General features: G+C 36.5%; 1 protein-coding gene across 2 annotated transcripts in view; it reads left to right on the top strand.

Annotated features, from left to right (window-relative positions):
* The window catches only part of LOC127435450 (CAP-Gly domain-containing linker protein 1-like), a 96,927-nt gene extending 82,901 nt beyond the window's left edge, over positions 1–14,026 (top strand). For both annotated transcript variants that reach the window (XM_051688963.1, XM_051688972.1), the window contains 6 exons: positions 1,177–1,226; positions 1,525–1,642; positions 4,142–4,271; positions 8,486–8,538; positions 10,689–10,816; positions 13,190–14,026. In XM_051688963.1, the coding sequence (XP_051544923.1) occupies positions 1,177–1,226; positions 1,525–1,642; positions 4,142–4,271; positions 8,486–8,538; positions 10,689–10,816; positions 13,190–13,418 (708 nt within the window). In that variant the 3' untranslated portion in view covers positions 13,419–14,026. The remainder of the gene's footprint in view (positions 1–1,176; positions 1,227–1,524; positions 1,643–4,141; positions 4,272–8,485; positions 8,539–10,688; positions 10,817–13,189) is intronic.
* Positions 14,027–14,322: the final 296 nt, after the last annotated feature.

Here is a 14,322-nt window from a genome sequence, read left to right as displayed (position 1 = left end):
AGGTGTAGATTTTCAGCATGTTTGTTACCTGGGATCGAACCCATGAGTCCCGTGCTCTGTCATGCTCTTGGCATTGCCATGTCATATCACGGCCTTCCTCTACAAGTCTATTTCCTTGTTTTGGGAACATATTTTAACATCCAAAGTAATTTAATTCATCATATTTATGCCATCATTAGCTGATTTTGATGTAAAAATAAGAAGTTATTTAAAAATAATTCACGGCAATCAGCTCACACATATGATAAGGGAACATACTGTATGTTAGTGGACGGATGGTGAAAATAAAGTGGCTGGAGTGAAGAATGGGGCCTCCATCAAGTAAAGGCTCATTGCAACATGCCACATCAGCCGCTTCCTGACTAGACCGTTTCAATTATTATATTGGGCGAAATCTAGTTTTGTTTCAAAAGCTTGTGGTGACAAGATATATTGTAAGGTAAGTTGCTGAATCTACTACAAATTACAGTGCCTTCTATAAAAAAGTAATCACATTACTAATTACTTTTAAGTGGCTTTCGAAAATACTTTTTCGTAGACATTTTCATTCATTCGAATGTGGTTTTTGTGATCCAATCACAAAACATTTTAAACCCCGTTTAGACTTGTATTTAGTGCTGACCACGTGATCGGATCGCCCAAAAGGCATTTTAATACCAGCTGTAAACGGGGTCTAACTGTAATCTGATTGCAAAAATGTAAAATGTCATGCGTTGCACTACTGTTTGATGGAAAGGTAATTAGATTGCATTAACTAATTACTTTGTAATCACCAACAACATTATCGGTGCAGAGCCAATTTTCCATCCCAGAACCACCTCTTTTGTTGGAAATGCTCAGAACGGGGCCAGATTAGCACCGGCTTGGTTTTTGTAGAAATTGAATATTTGATATCAAGATTAGTTCTTTAATACTACCCTTGAATTCTAGTTTATATGCCCAAGATTTGCCAAACTGCAGTAAACATCTTAAAAAAAATGCATTTAATGTTTAACTGGATGAAATATAGTGCTCTTTTTTATTTTATTCATGTTGTTCAGGGGTCATATTTGAATTTGAAGTTTCACAGTTTCAGTTTTTATTTTATGTACGTAGTCTGCGATTATTAAGCCTTACATAATGTTGGGAAAAAAAAAGTCCAATGAATGTTTTAAATTCTCTTTAATTCTAATGCAGCTCAAAAAGGAGTGTGACAAACTCAGTCATTTGAAGGAGATGAAAATGAGGTAAGAAAGTACAGATAATTTAAAGTATTTATGATGATGCCATGAATAGACAGTCTTGCTTAATTGTTTCAACTTTAGATGTGCTGACCCTACACACTCATGAGGGAATGCAGAATATTTATGTCAAACAATACAAGGATGGAACCAGATATTTAAGATTGAAAGGGACCGGAAGTTAAGAGTCTGTCATTGAAAAACATGTTATGATTGACTTAAATTACATTATGAATAATGGGGTAGACACATCCTTCTCAATTTGTTTGTTGGTTTGGCCCTGATACTGTGTCTCTGTGCACAGAGAGAGCACTTTAACAAGTGAAACAGAAAAGGAGAAAGAAGCACTTCAGCAATCTCTCCAAACACAGAGTGCCTTGATGTCACAAAAGGACAAAGAATTAGACTCTCTGAGAAATGAGGTATGTTTATGTGCAAACTGCAGTAAACAGCTGCAAAAGATCCTAACATTTTTCTTAATGGTAAAGTGTGTAATTGTTTTAGTATACCAGTCAACAGAATACAGCAGAACAACAGGTCGTCATTTTTATTTTTAATTGCACTTTTCACAACATGCATTTTTTCAAAGCAGCTTTACAGAAAATCATGCATTAACAGAAAATGAAACTGTAATATCTATTAAGTCTTGGAGTCATAATTGTGTAGTTTGATTAAATATGATTGTGTATAAAAATAAATAGTTAAATAATAATTGTGTTTAGAACCCCAGTGAGCAAGCCAAAGGCGACTGATAAGGAACACAAAACTCCTTAAGATGTTGGTTGATGGAGAAAAATAACCTTGGGAGAAACCAGGCTCACTGTGGGGGCCAGTTCCCCTCTGGCTAACCATCATGAATATAATGCCAATATTAGTTATTTGTGTGCAGTGCAAGTCATGGTTTAAAATGAGTAAACTAAGTAAGTGTTAAGGGCCAGTGTTTAAACAAAGATTTTGTATGAACTGTAAGATTAATGACTAATGTCTTTGAAGTTCATCCTGGATTAACTGCAGAAGTTCACATAGATGCATATTTCTTTGTTAGTTGGCTGGTGAAGGCTTTTGTTGGCAATTAATTGATAGTCTATGTATTCCATTTTAAGAGTGTAGTCCATCATTAGACCAAGGTAATGCAGGCAGAGATCAGTGAGGCGTATTGCAGTTCAACCAGCAGGTCATTTCGGTGAGGTCTTTCATAATTCCAAGGTTCAGGCAGTGGCATATGAAGTATCCCATGTCTTATGGTTGGAGTTGGTATCAGTTCATCCTTTGAAGTCCATCGTAATAGACTGTAGTGATATCTGGCTGGCACTGGCTGCATTTAATCATCACTCAGCGACACGTAACAGTGGAGGTGTCTCAAGATGTGTTTTTCAAAGTTTCAAACTGCTTTTTAATCGACACTGTGAGCTTTAAAAGTGGTGTCTATGGTTCGAGATGCTTAAAACTAGTGAGATGCAACCAGCGTGAACGTTCTAGAAGCCTCTGTCTGACTCGTGTACATTAACCAACAAAACTACCACAGAATGCATCCTGAAAAGGCCAATGTCCGTGTTGCTGATCGCTCTACACACAGTATGCGTGCTGCAAATTTTGTCTTGCGCCTGTCATTGACAACTAAAAGAGTATCACAAAGCAGTCGTATTGTGCATGCGTCGAATGCGTTCGTATTCATCTGCGGTCAAAAGAGTATACTTTGGAAGGCAATGTGATCAACCGGGTGCGATTCCCATCTGGATTGCAGAACAAAGTATACTCAAGTCTTGTAGACTGTAGGCCTTTGATAGACTCAATGATATGGAAGTAATACAAACAATATGTTGACTACTAAAGCCACAATAATGTAATGTATTTGAATTATTTGAATTATAACATATGTATAATTAATTTAAAATAGAATAATTAATATATTATGTTTATAATTATTTTAATTGTTATACACTCACCGAGCACTTTATTAGGAACACCTGTACACCTTATTCATGTGATTATCTAATCAGCCAATCGTGTGGCAGCAGTGCAATGTATAAAATCATGCAGATACAGGTCAGGAGCTTCAGTAAATATTCACATCAACCATCAAAATGGGGACAATTTTGATCTAAGTGATTTTGACCGTGGCATGATTTTTAGTGCCAGACGGGCTGGTTTGAGTATTTCTGTAACTGCTGATCTTCTGGGATTTTCCAGAACAGTCTCTAGACTTTACTCAGAATGGTGCGAAAAACAAAAAACCATCCTGTGAGCGGCAGTTCTGTGGATGGAAACGCCTTGATGAAAGAGGTCAACGGAGACTGGCCAGACTGGTTCAGAAAGGCTACGGTTACTCCGATAAACCCTGTGTACAATTGTAGTGAGCAGAATAGCATCTCAGAATGCACAACATGTCAAACCTTGAGGTGGATGGACCACAACAGCAGAAGACCAGAAGTTGGGCACTTTATTAGGATCATAGTGTTCCTAATAAAGTGCTGTGTGAGTGTATATGGCATTATCTGTAGTTGGGGGCCTTTCTTGGCAAATATTATGCAATTTATAGTGATTTATTCATTAATTAGTATAATTTTAATAACTAAGTGAACCAATTGTTGGATGACTTCCCTGAGAAGCATAAACACTGTGGCTTTGTGGCATTGCTCTGTTTGTTTGAGTGGCCTGACTAGCCAACCTGCTTAGAATAAATATATATATATATATATATATATATATATATATATATATATATATATAATATATATATATATATATATATATATATATATATATATATATATATTGTAGTTCTTTTTGGTGACAGTAGTGCTGAGAACATTGCACATTTTAACTTTGAAATACACCCATGCACTGTAAAATTGTCTTTCTATTGCTTTTTTTGTTTGTCTATTTTATATTGTTTGTGTAAATGTGACTGGTTTGAGCAGATGGCACAGATTCTGCAGTCCTCTGTGAAGTCTCATGAGAGTGAGAAAGCTCAGCTGCTGGAGCGAGTGAAGCATCTAGAGAAGAGTCTGGCAGATGCTCAAATCAGCAGCCAGGGAGACACTTCCTCAGGTATTCTACACGTGGCTTTATGGGTAGTTTTGTTGAACCAGCATGTCTCTTTAAAAATTATGAAAAATAAAATACAAAGGTTGGACACACATATGGTGAATATGGGTTAAGTGGACATTTTTGTTATTGTCGTTGTTTTAAAATTTGTTTAAAATGGCTTAGCCCCTCGAACAATACCATTTTAGATAAGCTAGAATCTCTATTACACTATACTGATAAAAAAGGGGATATGCAGCTTCCAAGTGTTATTTTCAAACTGGGGCACTGTTTTGTCAAAGTGGGAGGCCTAGTTCTTTTAAATACATCAATGTTATTTCGAAATGTAATTAATTAAATGCTTACTAACAGTAAAACTTTATCTTATTAGGTTTACAATTTGAGATTAATCTTTCAATTAAGGTAGAACACTTTTATGCTTGGATTTAGTCTACAAAAAGATTTGAATTCGATATATGGGCCCCCTTACCCTCTCTTCATTGCACTTACATAACTTCCTGTCTTTCTTACTTGTGCTTAATTGACCCTTCGCTAAGCCTCGTCCCCCCTTGGTCACTGTTGCTCACTCTGACAAGCTCTGCAGAACTTCCCATTGGAATGAATGGGAGATTGCCGTGAATGGTGCGGTTTTTGGCAAAATATTCTCATTAACCGAATGGATAATATTATTATGTGGGCTGGAATGAAAAGTGACATTGTAAAGCATACAGTTGAAGTCAGAAGTTTACATACACTTAGGTTCATTAAAACTCTTTTTTTTTACCACTCCACAGATTTCATGTTAGCAAACTATAGTTTTGGCAAGTCGTTTAGGATATCTACTTTGTGCATGACACAAGTAATTTTTCCTACTGTTGTTTACATACGGATTGTTTCAATTTAATTGACTATATCACAGTTCCAGTGGGTCAGGAGTTTGCATACAATAAGTTAACTGTGCCTTTAAGCAGCTTGGAAAATTCAAGAAAATGATGTCAAGCCTTTAGACAATTAGCCAATTAGCTTCTGATAGAAGGTGTACTGAATTGGAGGTGTACTTTGGATGTATTTTAAGGCCTACCTTCAAACTCAGTGCCTCTTTGTTTGACATAATGTGAAAATCAAAAGACATCAGCCAAGACCTCAGAAAAAAATTGTGGACCTCCACAAGTCTGGTTCATCCTTGGGAGCAATTTTCAAACACCTGAAGATATTACGTTCATCTGTACAAACAATAGTAAGCAAGTATAAACACCATGGGACCACGCAGCCATCATACCACTCAGGAAGGAGACACATTCTGTCTCCTAGAGATTAGTGTAGTTTGGTGCGAAAAGTGCAAATCAATCCCAGAACAACAGCAAAGAACCTTTTGAAGATGCTGGAGGAAACAGGTAGACTAGTATCTATATCCACAGTAAAACGATCCCTATATCAACATAATCTGAAAGGCTGCTCAGCAAGGAAGAAGCCACTGCTCCAAAACCACCATAAAAAAGCCAGACTACAGTTTGCAAGTGCACATGAGGACAAAGATCTTACTTTTTGGTGAAATGTCCTCTAGTCTAATGAAACAAAAATTGAACTGTTTGGCCATAATGACCATCATTATGTTTGGAGGAAAAAGGGTGAGGCTTGTGAGCCGAAGAACACCATCGCAACCGTGAAGCATGGGGGTGGCAGCATCATGTTGTGGGGGTGCTTTGCTGCAGGAAGGACTAGTGCACTTCACAAAATAGATGGCATCATGAGGAAGGAAAATTATGTGGATATATTGAAGCAACATCTCAAGACATCAGCCAGGAAGTTAAAGCTTGGTTGCAAATGGATCTTCCAAATGGACAGTAACCCCAAGCATACCTCTAAAGTTGTGGCAAATGGCTTAAGGACAACAAAGTCAAGGTATTGGAGTGGCTATCACAAAGCCCTGACCTCAATCCATTGACAATTTTGTGGGCAAAACTGAAAAAGCATGTGCGAGCACGGAGGCCTACAAATCTGACTCAGTTACACCAGTTCTGTCTGGAGGAATGGGCCAAAATTCCAGCAATTTATTGTGAGAAGCTTGTGGAAGGCTACCCAAAACGTTTGACCCAAGATAAACAATTTAAAGGCAATGCTACCAAATACTAACAAAGTGTATGTAAACTTCTGACCCACTGGGAATGTGATGAAAGAAATAAAAGCTGAAATAAATAATTCTCTCTACTATTCATTAGAGACTCTAGGCATTCTTAAAATAAAGAAGTGATCCTAACTGACCTAAGACAGGGAATGTTTTCTACGATTAAATGTCAGGAATTGTGAAAAACTGAGTTTAAATGTATTTGGCTAAGGTTTATGTAAACTTCTGAATTCAACTGTATTTATCTGATATAATTTGTTAAATTACACAGTAATTTGATTGAAAACTGTGGAGACTGAATCGGAATTGAGGCAAACAATTATCGCAGTCACTTGAAAAGAGAAAAGTGTCATTTGATATTGATTACAAACCTCATAACATTAGTGTACTGTAAGTGAACAGAACTGCTTATGTCTCATAACACTCATTTTGATGCTGTGAACTCTTTTATTTACTATCACCTTTACTAAGACCTAAAACAATATGTAAATGAATGAATGTTAAGTTGTTAGCTTTAATTTAACTTGGAGAAAATGTAGGTGTCCTCGCTGATGATATACATGTTCATTTAGGAATGAGGGCAGACACAGTTTAATCCATAGCATGGTCTTCGTGAGATTTGTTTAAAGATTTCTTAAAAAGAAAGAGAATAAAAACACCCCATGTATCCTCTCTGGGTAACTCATGTCACTATTACAAGTGACCCTGCAACAATGTGTTATACATTTATTTTTTTTGATAATTTCGATAAAATCCCTCTTAAAACTACTCAAACACACATTACTCCTTTAGGCTCTCATTGTAAAAATGCAAACGCTTGTCAGAGAAATGACGGCGGGGCAACAGTTGCTAAGATATGGTTGGTCAGAAACAATTTCAAGGCAGGGCTTAGCAAAAGGTCAAATCTTCCTTTTCCCTTTACTGTCTCTCTTCCCTGCCATTTGGATTTTGAAATACATGGTTTATTATTATTATTATTATTATTATTATTGTAGTTAATTGGACAGCATACCAATAGAACTTAAGCTATTTTAAGAGCTAATTTACATAAATTAATTGTTTTTAGACTATATGGTTAGGTTTAGGAATTGTACTTTAATGATGGGCAAATACTGGATATAAAAGTACAATTCTTAACCCTGTAGTTCAGCCTAGAATGGTTAAGACATTTGATCTTTGCTACCTTTAAAATAACTTAAATGTCTGTCCCAGTTTACCTATAATACATAGTCCCAGTTTGCCAATACACTGTTGGCAAGAATGAAGGGTGCCAAAATATATTGGACTCACAATCTATCACATTTCACTATTTTATAACCTTAACATGATTCACCTCAGAAGGTTTAGTCATTGTACTTTGTAAATTGTACCATAGTGTTTCCCACCACTATTGTCCAAATGTGGTTTGTCCACATGCCCCCTGAAATGATGTCAGAACTAAGAAAACCCATAATCCCATACTAGTTTAGGAATAACTCAATGCTAACTTTTAGTAATTGAATGTACACACAACGATAATTATTAATGATTACACTTAAGTGTCGCACATTGCCTGTGTTCGCCCTATTAAATAATGATTTACATTTTGGATGTAATGTATTGTCAAAGTGCTTTTCCATGACAAAAGCAGGCTTTCAGAAGTAACAAACGAGTAATTCATTAAAACTCCAGATTTTATTTTATTAGCATTAGCATTTGCATTCAACTCTTCCAGACAGACTGCAGTTCTACAGTTGCCTTTTGGTCAGAATTAGGATCTAAATTCAACTTGTAGTCTATTTTAATAAATACATGGCTTTAGATTTTCCATTTAAAGATGTTTGTTCCAAATCAACTAATTTAAATGATCATGATGAGAAACAAACTGCAAAAGCCACTCTTATTAATGTTGTCTAAATTATTCTAATCTTTCTAATCAATTTGATACGCAACAAAGGTATAGAAGATATGCATTAAATTATCAAATTATTGTTACATTTAGAAACCTAACATATACTTGTGTATTACAAGTAGAATCTTCATGCATTAAAACAATTTTTTCTTCTTTTTATCCTTGATAGGTTCAGTTGATTTGAGCGGTTTACATGTATGTGTTTTGTGTTCACTTTATTAGATGATTCTGCTCTGAATCAGTGGAGGGAAGCAAAGGAGAATGCTGAGCGTCAGGTATGTGTGCAGAGCGGTTATATTTTTCTCATAATCTATTACTATCTCTACAATTTATTTTAATAATAGACTGATTATTAATACCGTTCAATTAATTATCCAAAATGGTCACCATATATCATCCCTAGAACAACTAAAAAGTACTGAAAATAACTTTGATGGACAAACTGGGCTGGAAACAAATTGCAAGTATACAGTATACAGTTGTGCTCAAAAGTTTGCATACCCTGGCAGAAATTGTGAAATTTTGGCATTGATTTTGAAAATATGACTGATCATGCCAAATGTCTTTTATTTAAGGATAGTGATCGTATGAAGCCATTTATTATCACATAGTTGTTTGGCTCCTTTTTAAATCATAATGATAACAGAAATCACCCAAATGGCCCTGATCAAAAGTTTACATACCCTTGAATGTTTGGCCTTGTTACAGACACATAAGGTGACACATACAGGTTTAAATGGCAATTAATGGTTAATTTCCCACACCTGTGGCTTTTTAAATTGCAATTAGTGTCTGTGTATAAATAGTCAATGAGTTTGTTAGCTCTCAGTGCAGGCTAGATACTGAGCCATGGGGAGCAGAAAATAACTGTCAAAAGACCTGCGAAACAAGGTAATGGAACTTTATAAAGATGGAAAAGGATATAAAAAGATATCCAAAGCCTTGAAAATGCCAGTCAGTACTGTTCAATCACTTATTAAGAAGTGAAAAATTCGGGGATCTCTTGATTCCAAGCCAAGGTCAGGTAGACCAAGAAAGATTTCAGCCACAACTGCCAGAAGAATTGTTCGGGATACAAAGAAAAACCCACAGGTAACCTCAGGAGAAATACAGGCTGCTCTGGAAAAAGATGGTGTGGTTGTTTCAAGGAGCACAATACGATGATACTTGAACAAAAATGAGCTGCATGGTCGAGTTGCCAGAAAGAAGCCTTTACTGCGCCAATGCCACAAAAAAGCCCAGTTACAATATGCCCGACAAGACCTTGACACGCCTCAAGGCTTCTGGCACACTGTAATTTGGAGTGACGAGACCAAAATAGAGCTTTATGGTCACAACCATAAGCGCTATGTTTGGAGATGGGTCAACAAGGCCTATAGTGAAAAGAATACCATCCCCACTGTAAAGCATGGTGGTGGCTCACTGATGTTTTGGGGGTGTTTGAGCTCTAAAGGCACGGGGAATCATGTGAAAATTGATGGCAAGATGAATGCAGCATGTTATCAGAAAATACTGGCAGACAATTTGCATTCTTCTGCACGAAAGCTGCGCCTGGGACGCTCTTGGACTTTCCAGCACAACAATGACCCTAAGCACAAGGCCAAGTTGACCCTCCAGTGGTTACAGCAGAAAAAGGTGAAGGTTCTGGAGTGGCCATCACAGTCTCCTGACCTTAAAATCATCGAGCCACTCTGGGGAGATCTCAGACGTGCGGTTCATGCAAGACGACCAAAGATTTTGCATGACCTGGGGGCATTTTGCCAAGGCGAATGGGCAGCTATACCACCTGCAAGAATTTGGGGCCTCATAGACAACTATTACAAAAGACTGCATGCTGTCATTGATGCTAAAGGGGGCAATACACAGTATTAAGAACTAAGGGTATGCAGACTTCTGAACAGGGGTCATTTCATTTTTTTCTTTGTTGCCATGTTTTGTTTTATGATTGTGCCATTCTGTTATAAACTAAAGTTGAATATGAATCCCATAAGAAATAAAAGAAATGTGTTTTGCCTGCTCACTCATGTTTTCTTTAAAAATGGTACATATATTACCAAATCTCCAAGGGTATGCAAACTTTTGAGCACAACTGTATATACACAGAGTTATGTGTTAAGAAATTATTAAGGAAAAGGTGAAATGGTCATACAGAATGATTCACTCTTTTAGTTAAATGAACAATTTAGTTTGCATTTAAATTTCAATATTCCATATACTTTTTGAATCATTGTACAGATTTGTATAGTAAACTGGAAATGGATGATCAAGATGTAATGATATATGCTAATGCTTTACCATCGCAAGCTTGGCAAGAATTGCAGTCCATTTGTAAACAGAAAGGCCTTTGGTGGATAAATGAAATGTATTTTCTTGCATTAAAGTGATCAATACATCTTTTGTTGATTAACTGCTGTCTTTGGAGCAGGTTGAATTTCTGAATTCGGTTATTGTGGATCTGCAGCGGAAGAATGACGAATTGAAGTCTAAACTAGAGAAGATGGCAGAGGCAGCACTCAATGCAAAAACTTCTGGTGAAATGGACAGCCATAACAGGTGATTTTCTTTTATTTTTATCCTCATTATTGAATTTAGACTTGATTTAATTTATTATTAAATTACATAAATTATTTTTCTTCATTTCTAACATAACTGGTTTTGTGTTAGTTTACTTGGACAACAAAGATTTTGTAGTATTCAATCATTTACAGATTGCAAACTTTGTGGTAGTTAAAGTAGAGGTCGACCAGTTTATCAGCAAAAAAATCAATGACAATTGTTCTGCAATAGTTTTTTCCACAGTTTAATCACAGCCTCTGGAGGTGAAATACAAACAATCACTGACACCGTGTGGGGATTTGCTGTATCTACAGAGTTCCCACGGATCCTTAAAATGTCTTAAATTCAGTTTTCCAAAATTTAAGGTCATAAAAAATTCTTAAATATCTTAAATGATACAACAAAAGTCTTAATTTTTATTTAAAGAGGTCTTAAATTTGGGAGCGGAAAGACAGGATACGTGATATGACCTAATATGATTATCAAACTTCAAACGAATACAATTTAATTAATTAAATGCATGCGCTGCGTCCTTCAAAGTGAAAGCATGGCACTGTTGTATTTTCTCCAAGCACTCGGGGGCTTGTGAGTGTTTCCAGATATTGCAGAGCAGTTCGTAATCAGTAAGCCACATCGGAAATGTATGACAAACTATCACTAAAGATCAACTGTTGATGATGATGTAGTATTGATGAAATATGACAATGTTTACTTTTTTTTCCTTTCGCTCCTTTACTCCCCAATTTGGAATGCCCAATTCCCAATGTGCTCATGGTGGTGTAGTGACACGCCTCAATCCGGGTGGCGGAGGACGAATCTCAGTTGCCTCCGTGTCTGAGACCGTCAATCCGCACATCTTATCAAGTGGCTTGTTGAGCGCGTTACCGCGGAGAATAGCGTGGGCCTCCACACGCGCAATATCTCCGTGGTAACGTGCTCAACAAGCCACGTGATAAGATGCGCGGATTGACGTCCACGCACAATTTACCACGCGCCCCACCGAGAGCGAGAACCACATTATAGCGGCCACGAGGAGGTTACCCCATGTGACTCTACCCTCCCTAGCAACCGGGCCAATTTGGTTTCTTAGGAGACCTGGCTGGAGTCACTCAGCAGACAGTGTTTACTTTTAAGTGTTTATTAGTAAAACGTAGATTATTGTAGGAGTGCACATTTTATATCCCTTATTTGTTTTAATGAGCAGCTGGAAGCAGTTAGGTGCAAACATTTCAAAATAAGAGTCCCTGGTGTATTTAAAAGTTAAAGTGCCTTTAAAGTTAAAAATTCCATGCTATGAATCAGATCTGCAACCCTGCAAAATCTGCAACAACAAAAAAATTCACTAAGAATGAATTCCGCCCAATAAAAGCATCTTGTTTTTGCTAAATCTGTTCTGAATGCAATTTGCACGTGCAATCCTCAATGTTGCATGCCGATTCTGAGGCCTATATAGTGGAGGATACAGCAGAACACCCCGATCTGGAACACTTTGCTGTGACTGTACAGCATCACTCCACAATTAGGATCCAGACACCTGAATCATCTCACTAACATGCAGAAAGTGCGCTTGACTACATCGCACATCTGGATATGTAGCAGGATATATGAGTGCTCTTCAACATCTTTTTATCATTAATTAATTAATTACTGCTGCCATGATCAATGTACACAAGCATCTCTTTTATATAAAGTTTAGTTTACCGCCTGTTTTCATCTGGTGATAAAAGTGCAATGTGAATAAAGCACAATTTATATAAATCACTAATTTAAATAAAAAGGAGGTGTCAAATTTTGGTGTCAAAATTTTGGCACCCATTCACTTGCATTGTATGGACCTACAGAGCTGAAATTCTTCTTCAAATCATAATTTGTATTCTAAAGTAGAAAGAAAGTCATACACATCTGGGATGGCATGAGGGTGAGTAAATGATGAGAGAATTTTTTTGGGCGAACTATTCCTTTAAATTAGATTGTGGGTGGTTAGTGAAAAAGATGCAGGTTATTGCGCTGCAATATCACTCGCGAAAGTGGCACAACTGTTTATTGAATTCGCCTCTCAATATATTTATTTTAAGAACTGTCCGCCGATTAATCTGTTATCAGCTTTCTTCTAACACCTTAATATATAGAAGCAGACAAAAAGGAAAATCGTTTCAGAGGCAGAGAAAGTTGTTATATTTAGATAAAAGTTTACAAAGATAGAAAAAAAATTAGAATCCAGTGAATTGTGCACAGTAAGACCAGAAACATACAGTAAATGGAGTTAATTTTACTTCCATGTTTTTAAAATTCAAGTTCATGACTTTTAAATGATTTGCGAACATATACATTTGTCACCCAGTTTCTAAGATTCTTGCCTTGTCTATGCAGTCACGTTGAGGCAACAATTAAGAAGAAGCCCCCTCCCCGTCTCTTCTGTGACATATGCGACTGCTTTGACCTACACGACACTGAAGACTGTCCCACCCAAGACCAGATGCTAGATTCCCCCCCGCACACCACCTACCACGGCAGTCCCAATGATGAAAGACCTTACTGTGACATCTGCGAGGTCTTTGGCCACTCGACTGAGTCCTGCAATGACGATCAAACTTTCTAGGGTCCTGCACTCACCCTTTCTCCTTTAGTTCCTTGCAATACTGTACATGCCTTGAATCAAACAGTGCACAAGAGACTTTGTACAAGTGTGTGTGGTTTGTTTTCACTTGTGTGTTTACCATCATACCCCATACAAACCTAAATCTTCAGTCACTTTAAAGAAGCATCTAATGTTTAAACAGTAGCATTTGTTGCACAGATTGACTGTTAGGAGAATTTTTTTTAAAGATCACAGGGTTGCTTTGAAAGAACATTGTATTGAACGCTCAAATAGAAGTGTAGATGGTTAACCATAAAATGCGGCGATGACCGATATGTAAAAGTCTTTGGACTTCAGTTCAAAGCTTGACTTCTCAATGTCTCATATATATGAAAAAAGAATGCTTTTCGCATATTAGTTTGGATCCTGTAAAATAAATATTAACAGAGTACATTGTTCTAGAATTGTGAATATATAATTTGTTCTGGGCAAAAAAAAAAAATAAGTAAACCGGTATGTTTCAATCATTGAATGACTGTTAGAGCAATTTTCATGTTTTCTGAAAATGTTGCACCAAAAAAAAAAATAAATAAATAAATGTAATATTATTATTAATATTGATAATATTACTGCTTTTGTTGCTTTATTACAAGTTGTGATGTTCGGGTATGTACTGTGAACTTTTCAGTTATGTCAGCATATGTGTTTTCCAGATTATGTTTGCGAAACATGTATTTGTATAGAGGTCAAGCGAGAGAAAGTTTGTTAAAATCTTATGGAAAAAAAAAAAAAAAAAACACTTTTAATGAGTGCAAAAAATATTCTCTATGTTGTGTTATTTGTTAATGCTTGTATGCTGCTCCAAAAAAAACTAAAACAAAAAACATTAAAAGCTATTTAAACTCCTTAAAAAAACATCATCTGT

This window comes from Myxocyprinus asiaticus, chromosome 4 (genome assembly GCF_019703515.2).
Source record: "Myxocyprinus asiaticus isolate MX2 ecotype Aquarium Trade chromosome 4, UBuf_Myxa_2, whole genome shotgun sequence".
Taxonomy (NCBI): Eukaryota; Metazoa; Chordata; class Actinopteri; order Cypriniformes; family Catostomidae; genus Myxocyprinus; species Myxocyprinus asiaticus.
This window is presented reverse-complemented; position numbering and strand designations above follow the sequence as displayed.